Below are 24,443 nucleotides of genomic sequence, written 5' to 3'. Positions count from 1 at the left end.
GCTGTTACAAACTGACTTGTTAACCTCTTGTCTGTAGCCAGCCACTCTAAGGTGGATGGGGCGTCTGCTTCCTGGCTGCAAAGTTATGAGTCTTCAGATCTTTTTTCCTCTATATAAACATCTTCAGATGCGGTCTGACAGCACGTTACACTGAGATTTTTCCACTCTGCAGTTCTACGCCATGACGACTCTTAAATTACCCTACAGGCTGTGCATTAGAGAGATCCATGTTACTCGCACATCTCTGGCTTTGGCTGACTATTTATATAGCTGGGCCACTTCTCTGGAGAGCCTCTCAATCTGATAGAGATGAGGGCAGACAGAACTACACCTTTGTGCTACCTAGAAAGCCCAGGACACTAACCCTCTGCTAAGTGTAACAAGGAGTCACTGTATTCTTAGGTTTGCTTTAAGGCTGGTTTGCTTTTACAGAGCTGGACCAGTTTCTCCTGAGTCAGATTCTGTTATGTGCAAGCTATTGTGGTGCCTTCAATTCAGTTAAGAGTGGATCAGATAGTTTTTTTTCTCCCTTCACAATTACCACCTTATTGTTGCCCTGTTATTGTGCATTATGCCAGCATTACACAGCTACAAGTGTGCCTCAGGGCCCCATGCAGTATATGTGGTAAGGTTTTCACTTCTGATTGTGTAGACAGAGCAGCATTACAAATTTACATCTGCAGTTTCTTGGCACTCATTCTGCCTATGGAAAAGCTTCATGTGTGGAAAGTGTCGGGCCCTTGGGACAGGCTGGACCTTTTCCTCCACCAATGCAAGGAGGCAGATGGCAGTAGGTCAGAGCTGTGTTGGACCTCAGTCTAGCGTAGGCCCAAAGTAAGGCTCCACTGCAGCCTCTAAGTTTCCCTTGAGAGTCATAGGCAGTGATTCTGGTAGTGAATGTGAATCCCATGAAGAACAGAATATGATCTCTGCAGCTGTAGCAGATACTGCTGATGTATGGGAAATGGACAGCATATATGTGAGCTTTTGAGTACTTGTTTTGTTCCCATCATTCTTTCTAGATGATTGAATACCTTGATTTTGAATCCAACCATTTCATGTCCCAGAAATCAAACATCACCACCACCACGTGGCCTCCTCCAGTGTACAACGGTGCTGTTCCTGTTTCCCATTGCACTGGTATCACTCAAGTATGAAGAAACAGAACCGCTGTTTTGCCAAGATTGTTAGAAGGGAGGGATCTCCTGAAGGACTGTGTGGACTAAATTGCTCTTTTGGCAAAATGGAGAAACAGTAGTGAAAGCTGAAGTGTTTGCATCCTGCATGCATTTACACTTTTCTCGTAAAGGGCAAAAAAAAAAAAAAGTAATAATAATGTGATGCCTGTTCTGTGGTGATTAATATTTTTGTCTGCATGAAGATTGCTTTCTCTGAGGCTTTTGGTATATGGTCTCATAAAGTTAATGGGCTGCCCTTGTATAAAACTCCTTCACAGGATAATCCTGAAGCCTTGCTCAGTCTTTAGCTAGGCAGAGCAGACGAGGAATTTGAAGAGCGTAAGGACACGTCGGGACTCCTGAGTTTGCCTGAGACTGCATATAAAAAATAATATTGTCTTAGAAAACAAAAAGCATGTGTCCTGCATCTGCTGAGCAAGGGCTTTCATGCCCATGGTTTTTCCCTGGCTGCTGGCAGATTCACAGAATTGAATGTATTCTGACTGAGGCTGAATAAGCAGCTGGAGGGCTGTTATCTCTGTGTAGCGGCACGGGCCTGTTCCCTTTTCTGTTTTCAGGCAGTCTGCCCGTTCTCTCTCCTTTGTAGAGGCTGCAACTTTATGGGAGGGTGAGCATGTTCACATACATCATAGCGTTGGTGCTAGCTGAGGCTGAGCCAAGCAAATTATTTCTGTCTCATTCCCACAGATGGAGGAGGGCACTCAGTACCTTGAGTTCATACCTTTTGATAAAGCACTCCAAAACACGTGTCCATCAGACTTACAGATTGGTGTAGCCAGCGATCACTCAACCATCTCTGGCATTCAGACATTTTGCAGTGATAGAAGTCAAACTACATATAAAACTGCTGATCCCAAACTGTTTAGGTCAGATTTGTCCACTACTGTAACTTCCTTGACATCAGTAAAGCACCAGGAAGGTTGAATCCAGATCTCTACATTTTTTTTCTTCTTGTTTAGGAATAGGAGACCACCCAGAAATGAGGGCTGAATACTACGACGTCAACATTCCCTGTGCTGCTTGCAACCCATCAGCCAAAGGCTTCTGAATAGCTCCCTTTCTGAGAAGGTGCTGCTGCTGAAAACTCAAAAATTACTGGGATAAAAAATTTCCCTGTTCAATCAGAGCAAAAATCTGCCCTCTTGAAATACAATTCTGCTTTATCTGATTTTACTTTCAATGGAAGGAGAGGCACGCAGTTTTTTCTTATTGTGACCTATTTTTGGCAATCCAGGAAGGATCTTGTTGAAAGCCTCTGAAAGCTCTGGTAACCATTAATTACTTTGGATCTAGCTAGTAGGAAACTCTGCTTTAAGCAATATGGAAAGTTACGAAAACAAAAAAGGGTTACATGTTTATAGAGCACTTTTCACATTATTTAGCATTCCCAGCTGTTGGAGTGTATTGTTCTTCCTATTCCTACATGTAGAAGATGCTTGCATTACTCATGGGATGTTGAAGAGGGATGTAGTGCAGATGCTGCCCCAAGCACCTCCACCACTATAGCTTTTTATTTAGAGCTCTTACTAAGCCTGGCAGGACAGGTGAACCCCTCTGGAAGCAGAATTGCAAATGTCTTCTTTATGGTGTGAGTGATGCAACCCCCTCTGCCTTCAGCACTGAAAGCCTTTGTTGTTGTTCTCTCTCTCAGGGTGGTAGTTTCCTTCCTATTAACAGATGCTGAAGAAGTCTTGTATCTGTCTTATGTTGCTTTCTTATCTTTTTTTTTTAGACCTCAAACACAGGATATGTGTGCTTGTGAACGGAGATCAGGCAGGTATCTACACTTGGGTGTTTGGTAGAAGGCAAACGTCCTCAGGGGCCCTTTGTACACACTAGAGCTGAATCCTCCGGAAGACCATTCAGGGCATTGCAATAATCACTGATAAATCATCCTCTGGAGGAGTGCCTCTCTTTCCACTGCCTGTATAGGAAATCCACCAGACTCACTGCAGCTGAAGTTAGACGCTGCAGAAGGTGGCGTGAGTGCCCCCGCAGTTTCAGCTACTACTCACCCATTAAAAGGCTTCCAGTTTTCCCACTAATGTAGCCAGTCAGCTGGCCTAAGCAAAAAAGCAGCCTGTGGAAAACTGTGTATTAAGCATCAGTCTTTATTGCACCAAATAGCTCTTTTAAATCCTCACCCTGGGAAGCTGTTGACACATGTTTGAATCACTCGACTACCTTCTCCCAATAAATGTATGTGTAATTGTGTTTGTGTATACTAGTTACATGTTGCTGTGGAAGTTCTGGCATGCTGATATGTATCTGCATGCCAGCCATCACAACCCATGGCTTCATGGCCGTATAAGGAAGTTCACCTGTGAAGATGTTCAGAATTTTCCTTTGGAGCTGCTTGAGTTCTTAACCAAGTGGAGCTCCTACGTGCTGGAAGTGGGTGATGGTCTCTGGAAGTAAGAACTGTGGCCTCATGTTTGAAACCTAGCTGACAACACCCTGAAAGCCACGAAGGACATTTCTTCCTGTTGTGCCCTCCCTAGAACAGCATGTTCCTTGTGAATCAGTATGCTCTTAGAGGCCAAATCTTCTTCCTCCCTTCCAGCACTGCAGGTAAAATAAGACAGCTAGGCAGCTTGAACATAGAGGAAGCCAAAAGCATGGAAACAGCCTGAGGTGGAAGTCCATTTGGTTAGGTGCCATGGCTGTATAGATTCAGTATCTAAAATCCCTTGCAAAGAGAGAATGACATAGAATCATTGACTGCAGTTACCCGTGGGGTTTCCTGAAGGCCAGATGTTGGAATGCCTGAAAGAACATATTTGAGCATAATTAGAGGCTTTTTGAAATTAAGATAAAACTTGATCTACAAAGTCTGTACACTTGGGTTTCGTGTTGCACTACACCCCCTGGAATAGGCCTTTATCTCACATTCACATCAGGATGTTAGGCAATATGCCACCACCTACAATGTATTTGAGATATGGTGACTGTTAATTCTCAAAGTGTGGATTGAAGCAACATGCTAAAACAATTTAGAGAATTTCCCGTCTGATATTTGGTTATTAGGCTGAAAAGAGCTATGTACCTTCAGGAAGGAACATGGTGAAAGTGTAGGGAAAGCTAAATAGTACTGTAAAGGTAGCTTAGAGTCTTCTGTTTGCTCACTCACCTATTGAAAGATGAAAGAATGGCAGTACTAGTTGGGCAGAGTTTTCTTTGCATGAAGTATATTGCCATTCATGAGCAGTACCAGAATATGTCAACTTAGGGTTTTGGAAAAGACCAAGCATCTCATAGCCCCCAACACCTGTTGTCCTATTACAACAATAAATATATAAAATTCAAGAGTACCAAATAGGTTTTAAACCAACTCTACTTAAAAGGAATTGAAAGCAAAATCTGTTTGCCAGAAGTTGTGCTATAACTCTGTGATAGCATCCTCATTCCAGTTAATGTAGCCAAATGATTGTGAACTGTTTGAACTACCAGCTGTATCAAGAGGAATAGTCACTGTCTTCCTGTGATGGTCTGTGATCCCTGGTCTGTTTGTGTTGAATTTGTGTGACAGTCTATGACCTGACCATGGACACGGGTCGTGATGTGGCTGAAAACTAACAGAGGATGGATATTTGAATGTAGAAGGAAATTTCTGGCATTCTGTCACCTACCTGAATTGACTGCTGAACGCTTCAAGTGTGCATTAGTTATTTCTTCTGCAAGTGAACCTGGGCTGTGCTCTACTTAGAGACACTTGGGTTGATTTTTACTAGAAACGTTCAGACTTTGGTCAGTCCTATGCAAATTCTGCCTAAAACAGCCTGATGAGAGGACTATTAACCCAGCTGACATTGTTTCAAGACAGTCTTAAACAATCTCTTCTGTTTTACAAGACATATAAATGCTTTACAGGACACATAAATTCCTAACAGATGCTGCTGCACACCTACTTTACACAGGCAGCTCCTGATTACCTCCCAGTCTCGATTTGGTGATTGGGATTAAGTGAGCAGTTGTGCAGCACTGGCACTGCAAACACTGTCCACCAGCAGCAGAGATTTAGGACTGAACCCCTGAAGAATGTCTGTAGATGACTATCTGTTCTCTTTACTGACAGAGATGTAATTCCATGCATTACAGGACCAGGCAAGGCAGGAGAGAGATGGACACTTTGGTCTGTAAATGCATCAGCTCTTCATCCTGGAAAGTGAAGTTTTTCTTCTTACTGGCTTCCTTTCCACACAAGCCAGTATGAGCCATGCAGCTTTCAGAGGATACCCTTAGAGGTAAAAACATTGCTCTTGTCAGTTGCTAAACTTTGGAGCTGTTCATTTCTGCCCCTTCCTCCCACCCCAGACAGTGAAATGACTGCTGGCACTATCCAGTAATTAATGTGCTGACATTTTAATATGCACAGGTATGATCTTCCAATTGGCACCATCACACTGTAGGAATCGATTTCTAAAAAATACAACATACAAAATACAGAATACAATCTCTTCTGCTCTCCAATATGCAGCACGAGATAATGTGTCATGTTCCCTAGCTACCAGTGACAGGAGGAAGGTAATCAATACAGAAAAGCAAAATTACAGCTGATTCCCTTCACTGAAAAGCATCATCTTTTAGCCTGCATTATCACAGCTTCAGCTGTACAATGCATTAAAATGATTATGCACTTCTCTTTGCACATGCTAATTAGAATCCTGTTATCTTTTCTGAGAGCACCGTTTGAAGAAGACAGGTTGACTGTGGAATCCTATACAAGTTTATTCTTTAGTAGGTGCTCAGTTGCCATAAATCAGTGTACTTCCACCAGAATCAGTAAGAGAAACACCTGCTTGCATCACAGGATGTGATGCTGTGTTTTGTGTAGGGAAAAATGTCTGCACGTCATTTTTTGAGCTCAAGGTTCAGCGAACAACTGCCTGCTAAGAAACCTGATCTTCATCATGTTGCAGTTTCTCTTCTGCATTATTTAAATGGCAGGCAAAAGCACTGTGAGGCAGTGCAGACTGCAAAAAATAGTATAATGCCACTCAATCTTTACCATTAAAAAAAAAACCCAAGTTTTGGAAAGATTTTGCATTACGGATAACCCATCTCATCTCAGAAGTTGTGTATGGCATTATTCACCTTACTGTTGTGTATTTGGCACAAAAGAGTGTGTCTGCCTGATGGGTGAAGAGAGGACCTGGGAGCAATACTTCCCTGTTGTAGCCGGAAATCAAAGCAATGTAACATTAGGTATGTACAGATCCATGTATTTCAAGTTACAGCACTGATCTCTGAGGAAGTCTGTTAAGTCTCCGTGCCGAGAGAATGACAGCAGTAATACTAGAGATGGCAAGGAGCATTCAGGAATTAATGTGAATTGTCAAGTCTGTCAGCTCTTTGAAGTTCTTCAGTCAGTGTTGCTAAATAAACACATTGGTGTCTGTAAAGGATGCATAAAGCTGTGCAGTAAGGATCTGCAGTCCTATGCTATGGCTGTGAGGTTTCCAGCAATGGTTCTCACGGAGAGGAACTGCCACCTCTGAGAAAAGGCAGTGAAAATGATGGGGAATGGATGTGGAAGCTGTGTTCTACATCCATTCAGTAATCCAGAGTTTCTCCCAGCTTTGCCCCTCAGGGTCTGTATTTTAGTTGTTGAAGCTCTTTGTGTCTTTCTTATAAAGCTGGAGCATGAAAGGAATTATGTTGTTGTTGATGTGGCCCTTCTACTTTTAAATTCAAATATTTTGTTTTCCTCAGGAGATTGTAATTAATCTACTACTTACCAAAGAATGTTTCTTCTACCAATAACCATATTCTATCCTTAGTTCTGGTCTGACTCTTTTCTAGAAAGTGATTATTTTTCCCATTAAACAAAATTTCTGAGAGAGCAGCCAAGAAAGAATCCTCTTTGCCTCTCCAGTCTCCAGTCTAGAACAGCTATTGTAGCTTGTCATACATAACAGTACTGTCAGCACTGGCTTTTTTTCCTTACACAAGGGCTTTTGGGGCCAGACAAAGCACATCTCAAAAACTTCTGGTACCTCCATCAGCACTTGGTGGCAGCCTGCTCCACTGCACAGAGCTTTGGCTCTGCTCAGTTGGAGCTACACCAGCCCACAGCCTCTGAAGCACCAAGGGAGAATCTCTCTGCTGTTAATATCAGATTGTTTAGTACTAAAATCCTCCTCTTTGCTCTTCTGCTTCTGTGATGTTTTTTCTAAATTTACCTGGCTTTTGTTCATATCTTTCTGAGTCATGAGGAAGCCCTGTTCTGCAAGCCACATATCAACACAGCTCTGTTTCACCATCTCTTCAGAGGGCCAAGGCTGACTTGTGCATCTCCTTCAGCTGGCTGCATAGAGAGCTGCTGAAAGACACATCCTTCTCAGTGTTTTTCACAAAATGGCCCATCTTGCATCACAGCCCTGGTCTAGGAAGGCAGCAGTGTGGAAACTGAAGCTTTAAAACCTGAACAGGATGAGAAATACGTAACCCTTGGAGCATGCTGAAGCTGACGAGATGATTTGGAGCCAGTCACTATTCTTAGAAGAATGGTGAATGTCATCATTTAAAAATAAGATACACTGCAGTGCTAGCAGATCTGTATTTGTGGTATTCCTGTGAGTAAATCCCTCAGCACAAATTGACTTGGCTTCAAGATCAGAAACACTCTACCAAAATAAGGCCCAACTGTGATTTATACACAGTGCAGATCTGAATGGGAGAGAAGTGCCCATGGCATTTGTTGCAACAGGTACTCAGAGCTCATGCTTGGAGTTTACTCAGTATTACAGATCAAGGAGAGAGCTTTTCAAGGGTCTCTGTAAGGGTTAGCCAATGCAAGCAGTGCCATTGGTATACGTACACCCCTTCTGGAAATTCGCCCAGACACTTTGCTGCTGTTCTGCTGTCTGGCAGGGACTCAATGCTGCCTTTATACAAGGTGGGTGCTCTGCCAAGTCTCCGAATCTTGTGCAGAGGCCTTTCTAACGTACCCATGCCTTAAGATATCAAATGGGTGTGAACTTATGTAGCAGTGGAGGCTTGGGGCTCACACTCAACCTATACCAGAACTCTTTGGGACATAGAATCATCATAGAAAGTCATGGGTTGGAAGGGACATTAAAACCTACCCAGTTCCAACCCCTCTGCCATGGGCTGGCTGGGGTCACAGAGCACGGATCCTGCCAAGACTCCTGACACAGAGGGGGTCTCAGGGAAGGCAAGGTGAATGTATGTATTTGCAGCATTGCCACCCCCACTCCTGTGAAGGAAAGATGAAGTCTGAGACTATAGTGGGGCTATTGGAGACACTTGCTAATGTAAAATCTTGTCTTAAGTTCATCATGCTTACTGGGAAATTCCTGCTGGCTCAGAACCAAGTCAGTGTTCCTTTTTGATGCCATACAGATTTCTGCCTGTTGTATTTCTGTCTGTTCTTCTTATTTCTGGTTTGTATTTACATTATTTAATACTGTTTGAATCTTGTATTCTCTAGAGTTCTTAACATACCTCTTTTTAGGATCGTGTGTAGCAACAAAGGGCCAATATCAGGCTGCCTGTGAGCAAGGATGGCCACAGATCCAAGTTCTTGGCGAACCTCTGATTCCTTATCATTTTATTGGGAAAAAAAAATGCAGCTGGTGGTAGTCAAATGTTGCTCATCTGCTACTTCAATGCTCTTTGGATATTGAGGTCTCTCTCAGAAATCTAGCTTATTTCTTATAGTCACAGCTTGATGGAGGGCATAATCTTTTCCTTGGATGATTCTAGTTTTCCCAAAAGCTTTAACTTGAAGAAGCTGAGACCTTGAAGCTTCCTCTTGCACTTAATGATTTTAACGTGAGCTTCATCTAGGATCACATCAACAAGTGAAACACTGGATCCCAAAACACCACCTTTCTGGAGCTGATGTTGTGGTTTTGCTCACCACATATCCACCAATCTTGTCTGCAGTTATGCTGCAGAGAGAGGCTTTTATGCCATCAAAAGTCATCAGCTGTCTGAGTCTCATGTCCTGTCCTGTTCTGAGACATGCCTGTTAACGCCTGCAGTTTACGCTGCCCAGTGATGTCAGTGAGTGTTTTGCATGAGTAAGCAAGTTATTCTTTCCTCTAAAATAGTTATTTGATTATTCTATATAGACTGTTTAAATTTTGAAGGAGTTTTACACAAGCTGCTACCAAAGAAACACTTCTAATTCCAAACTGCCACACTGCAGCTTTATTAGAGGAAGAATTAGCTATGTCTGAAAAACACTCAGAAGGCAAAAGAAGTAAATTGGGCATTTAACAAGTATTAACAATTGTTATAAAAGACCAAATAAAACCGCAGTGAAGATTTTACATTTTATTGTTATTAAAAGTTCATTATGAAATTGGCACAACACATAAAAATAGATCTGTGGTGAACGGTACACATTACATTATTGCCACGTCATTTCGTGCACATCCTCACTTTTTAAAGTCAGAAGATAATGAACATAAAACATTTCATCAGCCAACTGCGAAGCCAGTGTTTCTGCAGCTGGGAGAGACCGTGCTTTCTATTGATTCTACTCGAGCAAATAACGCAGACAGAAATAGTCCTCTATTGATGCTTAAATTCAGGAAAAGGAAAGAACAGATTGTTAGAGTATTCCCCAGCTGAGAGGGCTGGAATTACCCCTTTTCTTACAGACATATTCTCATGGAAGTCAAAAGGCGTTTTGCCATGAACATTAAAGGCAGCAGGATTTAGCTATTTGTTGACAGACAGATGGAAAGGCCTAGCAACAGAAGCTAAGGAAGTCCCACGGCAAAGCATGAGTTTATTATTTTGATCTTGCACATGCTGCTGAATCTCCTTGTTATAGTAATTGTGCATATTTGTAACAGCAGTGATTGCTGGGAGGAGCTGGGAGGGTGTATCAAAGCCAGATAAAGCGTCAGTAGCTCATTTTTTCTCCCCATTTGGGTTGGCCTTCATTTTAACCCCACGCACCGTACAGCAACTTTTACCTGTACATTTTCTGATCCATGTGAGAAAATCAGAACAAAGCCTAGAATGACCATAGATTTCAGCACTACACTACATAGTCCTAGACGTTGGTGGACATATAAAAAGCTTTTCTTTGAAACTTCTGCGCTTGTCATGGTGAGCATTTGGGTCTGCCCTCAGCTTGACTCTGCCTGCTCACACTGTCATCTCCATTCTAGGGTGCTGGAAGGCTGCTCAGAGCCTCCACTACTGGCTGGCTCTGCAGAACTGGGCCCTTGGTGGCCTCTGAAATGCCCACTACCTCTCTCTAAACTCATGTTCCATTAGGACTACATCATGCTACAACACCACCAGTAGCAAGCTTGGAAGTGCTGTGGCTACTCTGTTCTCATTTCCTCCATAGTGAATGTTTTTAAATCCAGAAGATAAAATCTCAGTGCTGCTCTCTCACATGAAAATCTCAGGGTTTCAGTCTCAGCCTCACTTCAGGACAGTGACAAGGGTGGAAAGCTGGCACAGCATTATGGTGAATCAGGCTCTCTCTTTGGTTTTCAGGCTGTTTACTCAAAACAACCCTTGAGAAAGATGCTGTGCCTCAAGCAGATGTTACATTCAACCGGTTTAGCAATATTACGCCTATTTTTTCTCAAGCTAGTCAAAGAGGGGAGGGAGAATATAATATATGTTAGTGCAAGTTCACAGAGACAACACATGAATATTTAGGACAAAATGTTCTTTCAAGGTGGGGCAACCATTTCTAGTTGTGCCACGAAAAGAAGGTGTTTTGTAACATTTTTACAACTTGACTGTGAAAAAGCATTTATGTGAAATATGTTTAGACAGACTGCCTCACATCACCCAGCATATTTCAAGGCTCTTTCTGAGTAGTCAATAAACTCATATTTCTTAAGGAAATGAGAGGAGAGAGAGAGGAGAGGAGAGGAGAGGAGAGGAGAGGAGAGGAGAGGAGAGGAGAGGAGAGGAGAGGAGAGGAGAGGAGAGGAGAGGAGAGGAGAGGAGAGGAGAGGAGAGGAGAGGAGAGGAGAGGAGAGGAGAGGAGAGGAGAGGAGAGGAGAGGAGAGGAGAGGAGAGGAGAGGAGAGGAGAGGAGAGGAGAGGAGAGACCATCAGCTTTATCACAGCCAATTCCAAATTTAACTGTGTAATTCAAGGATGGATATTTTTGGTATTTTTTTTTTGTTTTTTTCCTTTTTGGAAAAAATAATAAAGCTATGCTAAGTTGAGGGATTACACTCCAAACCTTTTACCCATTCAAGACTTCTTCCATTTCAGAAATAATTTCCTCATTTAGAGGAAACTGCGGAAATATTTAGCTCATAGATTCTAGCAGAAGATCTCAAAAGTGGGCTAACACACACACTTGCACCTGAGGAACTGCAGCTTCCAAGTAGTTCACAGACTACTACTGCCTACTGAAAAGCATTTTGAAAACCCAATGACTGTCCCAGTTTGGAAACAGTCTGATTTCATGTCTAGTAGGGCCTATACCCCAAACGAACATGCGTAATCACTAAATTCTGGAGACAGAATTCAATTTTACAGCAGTTTCCCATCTTAAACATTTGGGTTTAGCTCAAAGTCTAACTGAACAGAAACATTTAAGGCCCAAGTTTTCTCTGACCTGCACTGCACCAGCTTCTGAATGCAGTTAGCCAAGTAAACCAAGCACACGTGGGACAGCCCTTGGTTACAGAGCCATCATCCTTCCTGGTACTGCCCAAGAGCAAAAGAAAAAGGCTTCCAACATTCTGTTAAACACACAAATAGATGTGGAAACTCTAAATGTGACTTTCTGCCCTTTCTTGAGCTCTCAGCCAAACCACGGCCCAGCAAAAGTGGATTTACAGCTCTTTTTGCCTCTAAGCCCTGCTCAGAAACCACGACAGGGCAGAAGCAGGTGGTGAGTGCCACAGTCAGTTGAGTTAGGCAAAACAAGAACGAGGTTCCAAATAGCATTTTGCTGAGCCAGGTAACTACTGCAGCAGGAACCAACTAGTGTGCCAGGTACAGCAGGTGGGAAAGTAGGCAGGATGGTTATCACCAGGTCTTTGCTGCTGACAGAGACCTCTGTAGAGTTCATCTCAGCATCCTCGGCCTACACTCTGGGCTGTGCCAAGACCGTACAGGTCATGAAAAATCTGAGGGCTGCACTAAGCTACTGCAGCTACCTGGAGTCTCAAGTGGCTGAAAATCCAAGTCAGCCAAACCCCCTTATTCTGGGCTACAGCAAAGGCATGGAGCAGGAATCTCTATTGGCCTTGTGCTGTCAGAGAGATCTTTTTGGGTTTTGTGCTACTGCAGGGTCACAGTGCTGCTCTTTCCAGCCTCCTACTGTGTGGCCCTCTGGAGTTGCAGGACAGCCTCAGGCAATGGCTCTGCATCACAAAACATGACTTCACATGTATAGTTAGAGAAAGCACTAGACAGGGTGGGCATCTAACATCTCTCCAAACAGAATTCGTTTTCTGCTTGCATCTGCTTTGGAGCTACAGACTGTTCCAAAGCTGGAGAAAAATCCGAACAGCTCATGTGGAAGCACCTTTCCCTTGGATTTTTATTATCACCATTTTTAAGAATATATTTTGTACCAAAACACTGTCAGCATTCTTTATACGATGAAAAATGACACAGTCATTGTGAATCATGGAGAAGAGTAAAAACAGAGCAAGACAGGAACATTTCATATTGAGGTTCAATCCGGAGTACAAACAGAATCTGATGTACAACTTAGAAGCCATACGCCAGATAAAAAAGACCATCTGGAAAACAACAGGTTTTCACTTAATTTTGAAAAAGGAAAAAAAGTCAGGGGGCTTCAATCTTAAGGCTAAAATTTCCATTATTCACTCATTTTGTAGGTGGGAGCCCAATTCTTACCTCATTCACAGCAGCACCCCTTGGCTTCACAGAGAGATCTGCACTTGAGTGAAGCAAGAATCAGGCTTCTATACCTTTGTGCTCAGAGGACTCTGGTTGACCTCAGCAGCCTTTGGACTAAAGCCATAGCTGGAATTTCAGCTTGCAGTCTAAGGCTTCTTAACTGCAGGCCAAATTAGCACAAAATGAGGCTTTGCAACTGGCATTCTACCCTTCACTTTGGATATTCCAGTTCTGGTTGCTTTGAAACACTTCTTTATTGCAAGCTTAATATAGCTCTGTTTGTGAGATTATTTTTTCTCTCTTTTTTTTTTTTAATACTGTGCTACAAATGATGCTTTTATATTCTGTGTCCCTACATTACATGTCTTCAAAATTGCCTAAATATATGTTTATATCATGATTATAACTACTCAGAAAGACTTGCCGTGGTCTACTGTGAGCAGCCAAGGAAAAAGAGCTTTTACTCCTAAAGAAGTCAAGAAGAGTGGTTGTGTTCATTTATAGTGTAGCACAATGACTCTGTTTATACAGCTATACCTACTAGTTAAAAAGCTACTTGAAAAGTTATTATTCATGTGCAGTAGATGATTTTCAAGCATTAATAACTTGGCTGTCTAGACAAGTTTTAATTGTCATATCAAAGGCCGAATATGTTCTCAAACGAGTGCAAAAAAAATCTCCCATCTCCCCTGGAAAGAGGCTAGTTCTCTTGCTGAGCTAAGAGACTGCCAAATTTTACTTCTTCTCAAGTTATAAAAGCACAGCTACAAATTTGCTGTTTAATTTTTAAAAACAGATTGACTTAAACCTATCCTGCACAGCAAAGTTAGTAAGCCCTGACAAACAGTTTAGTGAATATACGCAAAAAGCTCCCACCATGTACCATGCCCACATTTTCCCAGGGCCCAGAGGGCTCCGTTAAAATGTAACTCAGTGTTCAATACGAAACATGAATTTTCCAGAACGATATGTAGAGTTTACCCAAAGAACCCAAGACATTTTGTACATTCAAAATGTTTACACTTTGCTGTTCTTAGCCATCAGTAAGATTGATCGTTTTTACTAATACATACAATGAGTATAAATAAATAAACTACAGATAAGCTTTAAAAATTGTATTAACAGTACATTGTGCAAAAACTTGTAACAATCTACATTCTATGCAAATACCCTGACTAAAATATACAGGCTAGTGTCCTCATACCCTCATTCAGTTTTTTGCACAGTCCTTGGACAAAATCAGCAGCTGGGAGCAATCAGCAGGATGCCACTGCAAGCCATGGAGGTTAGCTGATCAACACCAGCAGCAGATCTTGCCCCTGGGCATGTGCAAAAATCCCATAGAAATCAATGGGAGTTGTGCTTGACTAAGGACTAAACAGTTTGATTGTACCCCAATAAAGTGATTTGCCATTGATTTCCGTGGAACCAGGCTCAGGCCCCGGGTAAGGACGTCAACATGTGGCCCTATGTTGTGCTACACTACTCCACTTCAGTGCAGAAACAATATTTGCAAAAGAAAAACCTTTTTTTGTTGTTGCTACTGCTGTGCAGTAACTGATTTTAGTGCTGTGTTTCAGAAATCGCCTTTCTGTGAGATTTGAAACGAGACTGCAAGTCTTTCCGAATCCATTCCATTGATTATCCAGCACAAGTGGGCTATTTTGATCAAAGAAAAATGGCTCGATGTCTATTAACCATCAATGTTCTTCATTAAATTAGACAACAGCCCAGTTCATCGGCACAGGCGTGAAGAACTGCACACAGAGAAGGAACAGCCTTCCTACTATGGTTGTGTCCAGAGCCGGCTGTCACTTCTCCACACAGACGATGGCACCTGAGCCGGTTTGGAATCTACAGTTCTAACAAGTTCAGCCAAGTTTTGTAAGCTGAAGATCTCCATTTATCTTTATCGTGTCAATTGCTGACAGTGTTTCAATACGGTGGTAAAAATCAAAGAGCTGATGTCCATCCACAAATATTCTAAAACGGGGATGCTCACAAAGTATCTCAACCTGTAAAAAATAAAATGATGAACCATGTTCACAACATAACTGGGAAGATCTTTCACAGGATGCAAAGAGCACCTTTAATGCAGCACTGGTACGGCTACACATCTTGCTACTTGCACGCCATGTAACAGAGAAAGCTGAGCCCACTTTGCCCCCACGACCCCAGTTCCACTACAAGGGATCTGCTCTCACTTCTCAGTGATGTTAATCCAGTCTCACACTGTCACGGTGGGGAGAAGCCCCAAACCCTGATGCACAACTCTGCAGATTATGGTCCTGCTGGCACCATGGAGGTTTTCTCTCTGTGAATAATGCCAGAAGCAAACTGCTAATTAAAGGTATATCCAACCCACATCTTGCATTCCTTGCTACAGATGTTTTTTTTCCCCCTGCAGAATGAGGGGGCAGTTTCCTCTGCAATGTTTTCCACACTGCCATTAATTCAGTGGAAGAAAGCAAACATGAGAGGGATAGGTTTGCCCTCCCCTCCCACACACCAGAACTGCACATACACAGCTGCTGTGCAACTAAAAGCTTTTGCTGTGATGACTGCACACAGTCCAACTGCCTGTTGGACTAGGGGCTGCAGTGAGGGAGATGTAGCACAGGATAGCTTGATTACAGTCAGACAGCCACCAGAAGCACAGACTGCACCAGGGAAAGATAAAGCTCATCTCTCATCCTACAGCCCTGGAGAAATAATCTGGAAAAGCCACAAGGAGAAGAACTAGACCACTCATTCTGGATAAAGCCAGAGATTCCTGATATTAAGGGTGGCTTGATGCCTTGCAGTAAAGCTTTGATAGAGCTGCCCCATCAAGAAGACAAGACGTGAAGGCACCAAACAAGCTTTTTCTATGGGCTTTTTCTCCAGGTCCGGAGAGGCTGAGAAGAAAATCTGCATGGAAGCCATGTGTAAATCCCAGGTTGTTTCTGAGGCTGGTAGTCTGGAGCAAAGTGAGTGATAAACTGAGCAAGTCCAAGCACACCTGACTCAGGGCATGTCATACTGGGGCAGTAGAAGCACACTGCCCATGGGGACCTGGTAGTGCACCACGTTAGCAGGGAAGCTGCTGTTACGCAGCTCTGGTGTCACTGCAGGTGCATCCAGCCCCAGGCCTTGTTATGTAAAAGATACGGTTAGCCTCAACGCTGCTTACAATCCACCCTGGGCCATAGCAAAATGATAATTGAACAGGATCACAGGTAATTGGCAAGAGCACTTAAATACTCCTGTTTAACTTAGTCACTGAGGAGACCATCAAAGATGCAAAGTAACTGGGAGCCCAAATTCCATTTGGAAAAATAAGAAGGAAGAAAAAAAAAAATATATGAAGAACTCCTACAGTATCTCACACTAAATGAAAAATACTGCTGTCTTCTGGTGCCAGCTGTCATCAGTAGGACACCTGCAGAACTCAGGGCAATTTGTCTGCCCTGTCAGTGCCCAGTCACTCCCTTGGCAGCAGGCAGCCCATCCCTCTTAGCCAAAGCAGGACCAAGGTTCCACGCCCTGCTAAGCGCATTTCCCACGTGCACCAAAGGGTGTTGCCAGCTGTGACGGGGGAGATCGTAGAAGCAAGTAGAGCGCAACCAATAGGCAGCAAAACCTGTCATAAACACTCTCTGAAAGCCCAAGCCTCTGGAGAGACGGTGAGCTTTTGGGGTTGGGGGAGATTATCTTGGGGAGAAGAAGGATTACGAGAGTTTGGCAGCTGGTCAGAATGGTGGCACTAAGGAAAGGGGCCAGCAAGGTTTCATAAGAGGGGTGGGGGGGAGTGGGAGGGTTTTTCTGGGTCAGCCGCACAGAGAAGGCGTGCAGTCCTTTTTCTCACGTAGTCAAACTGCTAAGAGAGAAGCAGCCCTCTGCAGCTGCATACTTTGTTAGTCCTGATTAGCAAAGACATCTTCACATAGCCATAAACACCACAGATGGGAATCTGCTTCTAGGTCAACCCAGTCCATCCCGTGCACACGAGATTTCCACGTATGCTATTTCCAAGTGACTGTAGGCTTAAATTTGGCAGGAGACTTAATCCCAGGGTTCAGAGAAGAATACCACTATCGCTCAGCTATTTAATCTGCTGACACAAAGGGCTACGGCCAGCCTCTGCATAACATCCCTGGAGGAAAAGGATGAACAAGATCCTCATTAACTGCGCTAAACTGCAAACACTATGTCCATTATAGAAATCATCCAAACCCACGGCAGTCCCACAGAGTATTTACATTCTCCAGTAATAACTTGAAATGCAGTAATAACATAGAGGTACTTTTTAATTTATAGCTATAAAACTAAGCTCAGGAAGCACGCTTCATCACACAGCATTACAACCTCCGACTTGTCATAACACCCTGTGATGTGTTTACGGCCCCATCGGAACTGCCTGCAGGTGCAAGGCAGCACAGAAGCAGGCTCTGCACAACACAGCGTGTGATCCATGGCAGCAACTCGGCCATCAGCACCGCAGCCAAAAGCAAGTGTGGGGATGCTAACAGAGATGGCATGCACTCACCCGAAAAGGCTGGTCCGGTATAAATGGGAAGTAAGGAATAGACGACTGCTCTTCTCCCCATTCTCCAGCTACACACGAGTTTCTGATGAACTGCCTGTCTGTGAATACAGCTTTCAGCTCGATGGCCACATCCGCAGGAGGATCCTCCGACTCCCCACAGGTCAGGCTGATGCCAAAGCTGCAACGCAAACACAACCGCTTTCATTCAGCCAGAACACCAGCACGCAAACCCCAAACGCAGCTGGTTTCTCAGCGCACTGAAACCGTCAGCAGCACAGAGCTCATGCAGGGAATGCCCAAAGAGCTGTGCAGGGCAAAGGACACGGCTACAGCACACAGCTAGGTGCGTGTGCCGCATGTATATGTGCCTATGTGATCCAGCGCGAGTCCTCCTTTCCTTCAAGCGAAATGCTGGGAAACGGGATCCGGTAAAGAAATACCCCCTCTATGGGTCAAAGGAGAAACCAGCACGCTATATTTAAAGCGATAAAAATAATCCTTCTGTAGAAAGGAGAGACCGTGTGTGTGTGCGTGCGGGTGGGCTCCCACCCCCCCGGCCGGGCCCGGCGGGTTTCACCTCTCGGGGTTGAGGTCCACGATGCCCATCACCAGGATCTTCTTCCCCGGCCGCATCCCTCCTTTGATGTGCCCACAGAAGGGGACGATCTGTCAAGGAGAGGGGCGGCGGGTCACTCGGTTGCGCAGCCGAACGAGGGAGGGTTTGGGGGGGGGGGGGGGGGGGGGGAAGGTGGGAATGGGGGAGGTTGTTAAAAGCAGTCCAAAAATGAAAGCAGCAAGAAAAAAAAATTACCAGCCGAGGGAAGTACACATCAGCCTGAACCGGGGATCCCAGGGAGTTGTTTAAATGCCCGTCCTCTATTTTCTGCAGGTAGAAAGCAGAGCGCTGAGGCAGGCAGAGGCAGCAGGGCCCCTCCCGGCCCCCCGCCTCTCCCCTCCGCAGGTGCGCGCCCCGGGCAGCAGCACGGCAGCAGCACGGCAGCGGCAGCACCCGCCTCCGCGCCGCAGGTGCCCGCCGCTCCCCCAGCCCCGCACCGCGGCGGCACTCACCAGCGCGTCCCGCTCGGCCACGGTCCCCGCCATCTTGTGCGAGCGGCGGCGGCGCCGGGGACGGGGAGGGGGCGGCGGGGTAGGGCTGGGCTCCGGGGGAAGCCCGGCGGCTCGGGGGGCAGCGGCGGAGCCGGAGCGGTGCCGGCGCAGAAGTAGGAAGGCAGAGAGGAGGAGGAGGAGGAAGAGCAGAAGGGGAGGTGGCCGGCGCTGCCTCGCCCGGCGGGGAGCGGGGAGAGCCCAGCCCCTGGCCTGCGGGGAGCCGGGCAGGGCGGGGATGCCGCGGCTTCCTCCGCTCCGCAGCTCTGCCCCGCGGCGCGGCGCGGCCCGGCCGGCGGTGGGCGGGAGGGGCGGCCGCAGCCCCGGCCCCGCGGGGTCTCGGCCCCGCCGAGGAGGAGCCGCGGGGAGAGGGGGCGGCCGGGGGGCGGCGTCGGGCCGGGGGAGGCCGTGGCGGGGAGGGGGCGGCGGGAGGGCCGCGCGCCCCTCGGGATGGGGAGCGCTCCGAGGCGGAGCGGTCCTGAGTCCTGAGCCGCGTGGGACGGCGCGGCGGAGAGACGCGGCGGGATGAGGAGTCCCTCGCCTTCACCGCAGCGCGAGTGACGCGTCCCGAAGGAGCGCCGTGGTGGTGCAGCCGATGGGCTTAGGGCCCTGGGGGTGAGGGTCTGGTCTGGCTTCCTCGCATTTAGGATTTGGAGGCGTGAACGACCTTCTGGCGACGTGACGCGGAACCGTGCACGTGCCTCCTGCCTCCCGCCGTACGCGTCGGGCCAGGTGGATGAATGTCACCGTCCATCCCTCCGCCGCCGTGAGGATTAATTACTCATTACTCCTAATGTGCTGTGGAAGAAGCTCAGTCATTGCAATACTTGGGGTTTCAATATGACCGAGCGTATCTGTTGGGAAACGCTCCCAATCGCTAGGTGATGCCATTCAAGAAATAAAAGCTACTGAGAGTAAGTGAAGATTGTGCAATTGTGCGGATGCTTGGTTACTTTTTCAGTAGTGTCCACTAATTTGGGGATGTTTTCATCTCCGGATGCCCAGCTGGAGGTGCCTCATCAGAGCTTATGTTTGCGCGTAAGTCTCTTTGGATGTCACGTATGGAAGCCCTGGCTTCTTCAGCTGTACCAGCACAGCTGGGCACGCAAGAGCAGGATCCTTGTGGCTGAGGTCTTGGCCTTGGAAAACCACCAGACCATTTTCTTCATGCCAAAACATTGGGTGTCAGCCGTACTGCATGGAAATTGGACATGGATTCTCCTCAAATACAGCTAGGAGACTGAATCCATAAACAGCCAAAACACGTGAGAAATGGTTGGCTTTCCATGGTGAGCCAGCTGCATTGGTGAGTTCACCACAGCGAGGAACCAGAGGTATAGACCTGATGGCTTTGTCAGCTCCCTTGAGCTGCTCACCTCTGCCCTCAGCTGCACTGTGCTGTTTTGTGACTGGCCTAAGAGCGAAGAGAAAGCTCCATATGCTTTTTCATCTTTAGTTGGTGTACAGTGGTGCACGATGCCCAAAGAGCTCTTATCATAACTCATCATCTTTTCCTCGGCTGTACAGAGAGCCACTTCACTGGATAAGATTAAGTTTATAGGACATAAAATCAGGCCAGCCTGTCCTTTGTGCCATGAGTTCTTGCGAGAAGAGAGGTCGTTATTATTATGTCTTTGTTGTGTAACTGTTTTTATTTTGGAATAATTAAGTGACAGGACTTGGCCATTTGGCTAGCTGCTTTGCCTCGTGTTTGTCTTTTCTGGCGCATTTTCCACAAGCGAGCACAAATGCCTTGTTTGTTCTGTTGGCCTTGGAAGGAATGCCTGGAACAACCTGTGGTGTGAAGCTATGAGGGGGGAGGACCTTGCTGTGTTTTTCAGGCACTGACTGGTCTGTGTGCTTCTGTTTCTATGCCAGGTTCTCTTCTCATCCTGTAGCAGCCCAGGACGTTGAAACCAGGGATGAGTGAGGCATCCAGAGTGGCGTTTCCCCCAAGTGCTGCTGTGATGGCTGTGGCTTCTTCTAGGGAAGCTTTCTCCAGCTGAAGAGATCTGCCCACCTCATCTCAGCCGTGGGCTGAGCTTGTAGGGCTGGTGGTGGTAGCTGAGACAACGTGGTAAATATTTGTGCTCCACTGAAATAATTACGACTTAGGTGTCACTGAGACTGACTTGTTGTCCAAATACAAAAACCTTCATGGGCAGGCATTGCCATCCAGTTCAGGGCTTGTGCAACCTTTTGCTCAGTAGGAACCTGACACTCCTGAAATACTTAGAAATGTATAAAGATTAAAAAGAAGTGGCACGGTGCGAATACCATTTGGGAACAGCTAATAATGTGCCCAGCCCAGCCACCAAAGCCATTGCTGAGAACTGGCAAACCCAGAACATCATCTTAATCCCAGCACCTTGTATCTTGCAGCCACTCCCTGTGATGATTTAAAGAGGTGTATCTAATTCTCAGCTGGCCTTCACCAAGAAGGAATGCAGCATGATTGCAATTTTGGTGTGGTGTAATTACCCTGCCTTTCTTGCCCCATTACCACTGACACCGCTCTCCTCACGCCTGGGTTTATAGGCTGACTTGTACAACCTCTTACAACCTCTTTGATTTGCTTTGTTTTTTTAACAATGTTGGTAAGAGGTGTTTGCTGGTTTCATGGAAGCTTCCTTTGGTTTCTGGGTGGCACAGCACCAAAGTCCTCATTTTTCTAAGAGTCTTTCAGAGCTGAGCAACGTGATACAGGAGAGTCTGGCAGTGAGTTTGATTCAGTGGCTTGAGCCAAGTGCAAAACAGTCCAGAGGGGTTTCTCGTTTCAGAAATACCTCGGTGCTGATAAATAAGGGGTTACTTTTTTGGGAGCTTGGTGACTTTGCCACTGCAGTTATCAGACAGAGTTCTTGGAATCCAAACTCAACCTTGTGTAAATTTGCCTATGCAGGAGCCCAGGGCAGAGCTTGGAAGAGGATGGGTCTTGGTGGAAGCCAGCAATGGGCTGGAGAGCAGAGTGGGAGACATGGGGCTTCTCTTGCCATGCAGCATCAAAGAGACCCAAAGAGATTCCCCTGGCACTGCTTATTGAGCCTGAAGTGCAAGGTGCCACATCCCTGCAGCAATGTTCATAAACCTGCCCTCTCATGCTCACCTACAGGAAGCACAGATGACAGTTATCAGTTCAGACAGTGCAGGGAGGGCGTGTGAAACACCCATGCATTTTCACAGGTTAATGCCGTCACATCTTTGTGGATGTAGGAGGAAATCCAGGACCAGGAGCAGCACCGCTTTTCAGCTGGCTGTCCATAGTGTCTGCTGTTTATACAGATCATTTCACAGCTTTAAGTTAAAACGTGGCATTTATTTTGTGTGGCTTTCTTGCTTCTTGTCAATTCCTGAATTATTCTGCTCTGAGCCTTGCCCTTCAAGTCTCTTGCTGTGCACAAGTCCAATGGAAAACTCAGTTTTCTGGGCCTCTCAGTAACAGAGATCAAGTAAACCGGTGTTTAAGGAGATTGGCCCAAGTGAGTCATTTGATTGCGCACAACTGCTGTGCCCTGGTGCAGAGCTTGTGTCTATCAGCAGTATTTATCTTGCAGACTGTTTACTGGATTCTGCACCAGGAACCAAGGTACATACATAAAGGTATGTCAGATAAGAGCTTGGCTGTGGGTTGAAGGCTATTCACATTCAAGGTTTTTCTGCTTTTCTACAGAGAATCAATGTCCAAACAGAGGCAGGCAGAGCTAATGCTGTGAGGCGCAGCAGGAGCTGGAAGCATCCCCACAGGACATTGTGTTTGTGTGACTCGGAGGCTGGTCTTTCCTGCTGTGTCCTGTGCTTCCTTGGTGTTATCTGCACTCAGCTGTTTTATCACCAATCTCATGGTGTCAGCTCTTTTTTTCTTTCAGTTTCAGTTTTGAGTTCTTTGCCATTTCCCAAATGCTTGGCTTTTAATTTTCATTCGTGCTATTTTTTTTTTCTTATCTTCTGAACCTGGGAAGCAGTTTGAGAATTGGCTGTTTTTCCTACAACTGAAATCTAACATCAGAAAGGAGCATTGCATATGTATTTTAAAATGTCATCATTTCCAAGACAACCCCATGAATTTAAAGTGCCCTCACATGTTCACTTCATGAACATGATCCATATGAACATCATCATCCATATGATCCTCATCACATCTTCCAGGGGACGTGGAAGAAGTCTGCTAAGGGGCTTTTACCCATAAGTATCAGCATGTCAGAAGGCCTTTCTTTGTGTGTTTTAAATTATTTGTGACTGCTCTATCTCAAAGAGACTTCCTGTTACTTTGCATGGTCTGCAGGACTGGGCGGGGGCTGTTGACTATTTTAGAGGCACCACAGAAAGTGTTGTTCATTTATAAGTCAATAGACCCATCTTATTAATCCTGTTTTTACAGAGCTTTCTGCAAATGAAACCTGGAACGTGAGAATCACATCTTTACACTTTAACTGCCAGCCCCAGCAGTTAAAGTTTTATGCAAAGCAAATTGTGAGCTTGTGGGCAGGGCAGTGCCCCCGTGGATTTGCTGGATGTAACTGGGTGGTCCAAACCAGTGTGCTGCTTTGGGTGCATGAGGAGCAGAGTCAGCATCTGACCTAGTCCCAGAAGTCTGAATGAACAGACGAGACTGATGGCTGCCCTGCAATCCTCTAACAGAGCCTTTGAGTGATCCCAGTTCACTTGGCACAGCTGTTGGCACAAGAAGGCTGTTCCTGAGAAGGCACGGACAGACAGACAGACACTCTGCTTTGTGCTGTGTGGTTTTGCAGTGTCTCTGGGTGGCTGATCGAGCAAGGGTTTCACTGCCCCTGCTGTATTCTCAGTAAGGCGTTGCAGCAGTCTGAACTTATCTTCCCTTTTGGATCATGTGTGGTATCCTCCATTAGTAACACTTTGCTCTGACAGGCGTCCTGCTGTGCATTGCAGCAGTCAGGGGCTAAATAATTTATTTGGGAAGCAAGTTTTGTACATGGCTCGGAAAAGGGAAGAGAACAGGAATATTGCAACAGTGAACCGTGGGGTGGATTTCAGTGGTAGCCTTGGAGAAATACATTGTGCCCTATAGTTTCTGAGCATTGCACTTTGCCATCCATTGTTTCAAAATTGCTTTCTCTCCCATAATTATCTTTACAAGAGGAGGCGGATCCAAAGCATTTGTTTGTGCCTTTTTTTTTCTTTCAAGGTAGTCCATTGATTTCCATTTTTAATAACAAGTGTGAATAAACAAAAGGAAAAAGACCAACACGGTAATACATTAGCTGGTATTTAAAATAGAGAGAACAGGTCTGTTTGCCACAGCACGCTCCATATGTGGACATGAAAGTGTCTTACAGAGGTCATAATTCTCATTTCAAAGATGAGGAAGCAGAGGTGCAGGGGGAAGTGGCTGGCTTAGCCAGTCAGTGCTGGAGCTGGGCGAGAGCCTCCAAACCCTCCAGATCAGGATGGCTCAGGTTCCAGGTGCAACAGAGGCACTGTGACACTGCAGGGAGAGCAGCAAACCATGCCACCAGCCATGCAGCCAGCAAAGCCTGGTTTCCTTCTGTTCTGTCCAAGGGATCTCTGATGTTGGCCTTTGATGGTGCAGCCATGAGGTGCCAGTGGCCTTTCCCTCACCAAGGGCACTGATGGAGTGTGGCTCTCCAGCACTGTTGTCCGTTTCCCCAAAAGTTTAAGGTGCTTGAGAATTTTTGAGCCTTTCTGTCAGGCATGGGTGCTATGAACCAGTGAGTCACAAGTAACGTGTGCTTGCACGCATACACCCATGCATGCATACACAGACCTGTATCTTGGCAT

At 45.7% G+C, this 24,443-nt stretch overlaps 1 protein-coding gene and 1 long non-coding RNA gene across 2 annotated transcripts; one reads left to right on the top strand and one right to left on the bottom strand.

The window, feature by feature from the left end:
* Positions 1 to 14,901: 14,901 nt before the first annotated feature.
* On the bottom strand, positions 14,902 to 18,959 carry LGALSL (galectin like). Its single transcript, XM_048934755.1, has 5 exons — positions 18,630 to 18,959; positions 18,373 to 18,444; positions 18,139 to 18,227; positions 17,562 to 17,739; positions 14,902 to 15,048 (listed from the first exon to the last, which is right to left on the bottom strand). Exons 1-5 carry the CDS (start codon positions 18,660 to 18,662, stop codon positions 14,905 to 14,907), a joined length of 516 nt encoding a protein of 171 aa, XP_048790712.1. The 5' UTR covers positions 18,663 to 18,959; the 3' UTR covers positions 14,902 to 14,904.
* A 1,586-nt stretch (positions 18,960 to 20,545) lies between these two features.
* LOC125688594 (uncharacterized) lies at positions 20,546 to 23,825 on the top strand. The gene is made up of 2 exons (XR_007374799.1): positions 20,546 to 20,742; positions 23,044 to 23,825. It is a non-coding gene; the product is annotated as an uncharacterized LOC125688594 (long non-coding RNA).
* The last annotated feature ends 618 nt before the right edge of the window (positions 23,826 to 24,443 follow it).

The sequence above is a fragment of the Lagopus muta genome, chromosome 2 (assembly GCF_023343835.1).
Source record: "Lagopus muta isolate bLagMut1 chromosome 2, bLagMut1 primary, whole genome shotgun sequence".
Lineage (NCBI taxonomy): Eukaryota > Metazoa > Chordata > Aves > Galliformes > Phasianidae > Lagopus > Lagopus muta.
Note: the sequence above shows the minus strand (reverse complement) of the source record. Positions and strands in the feature narration are given on the sequence as shown.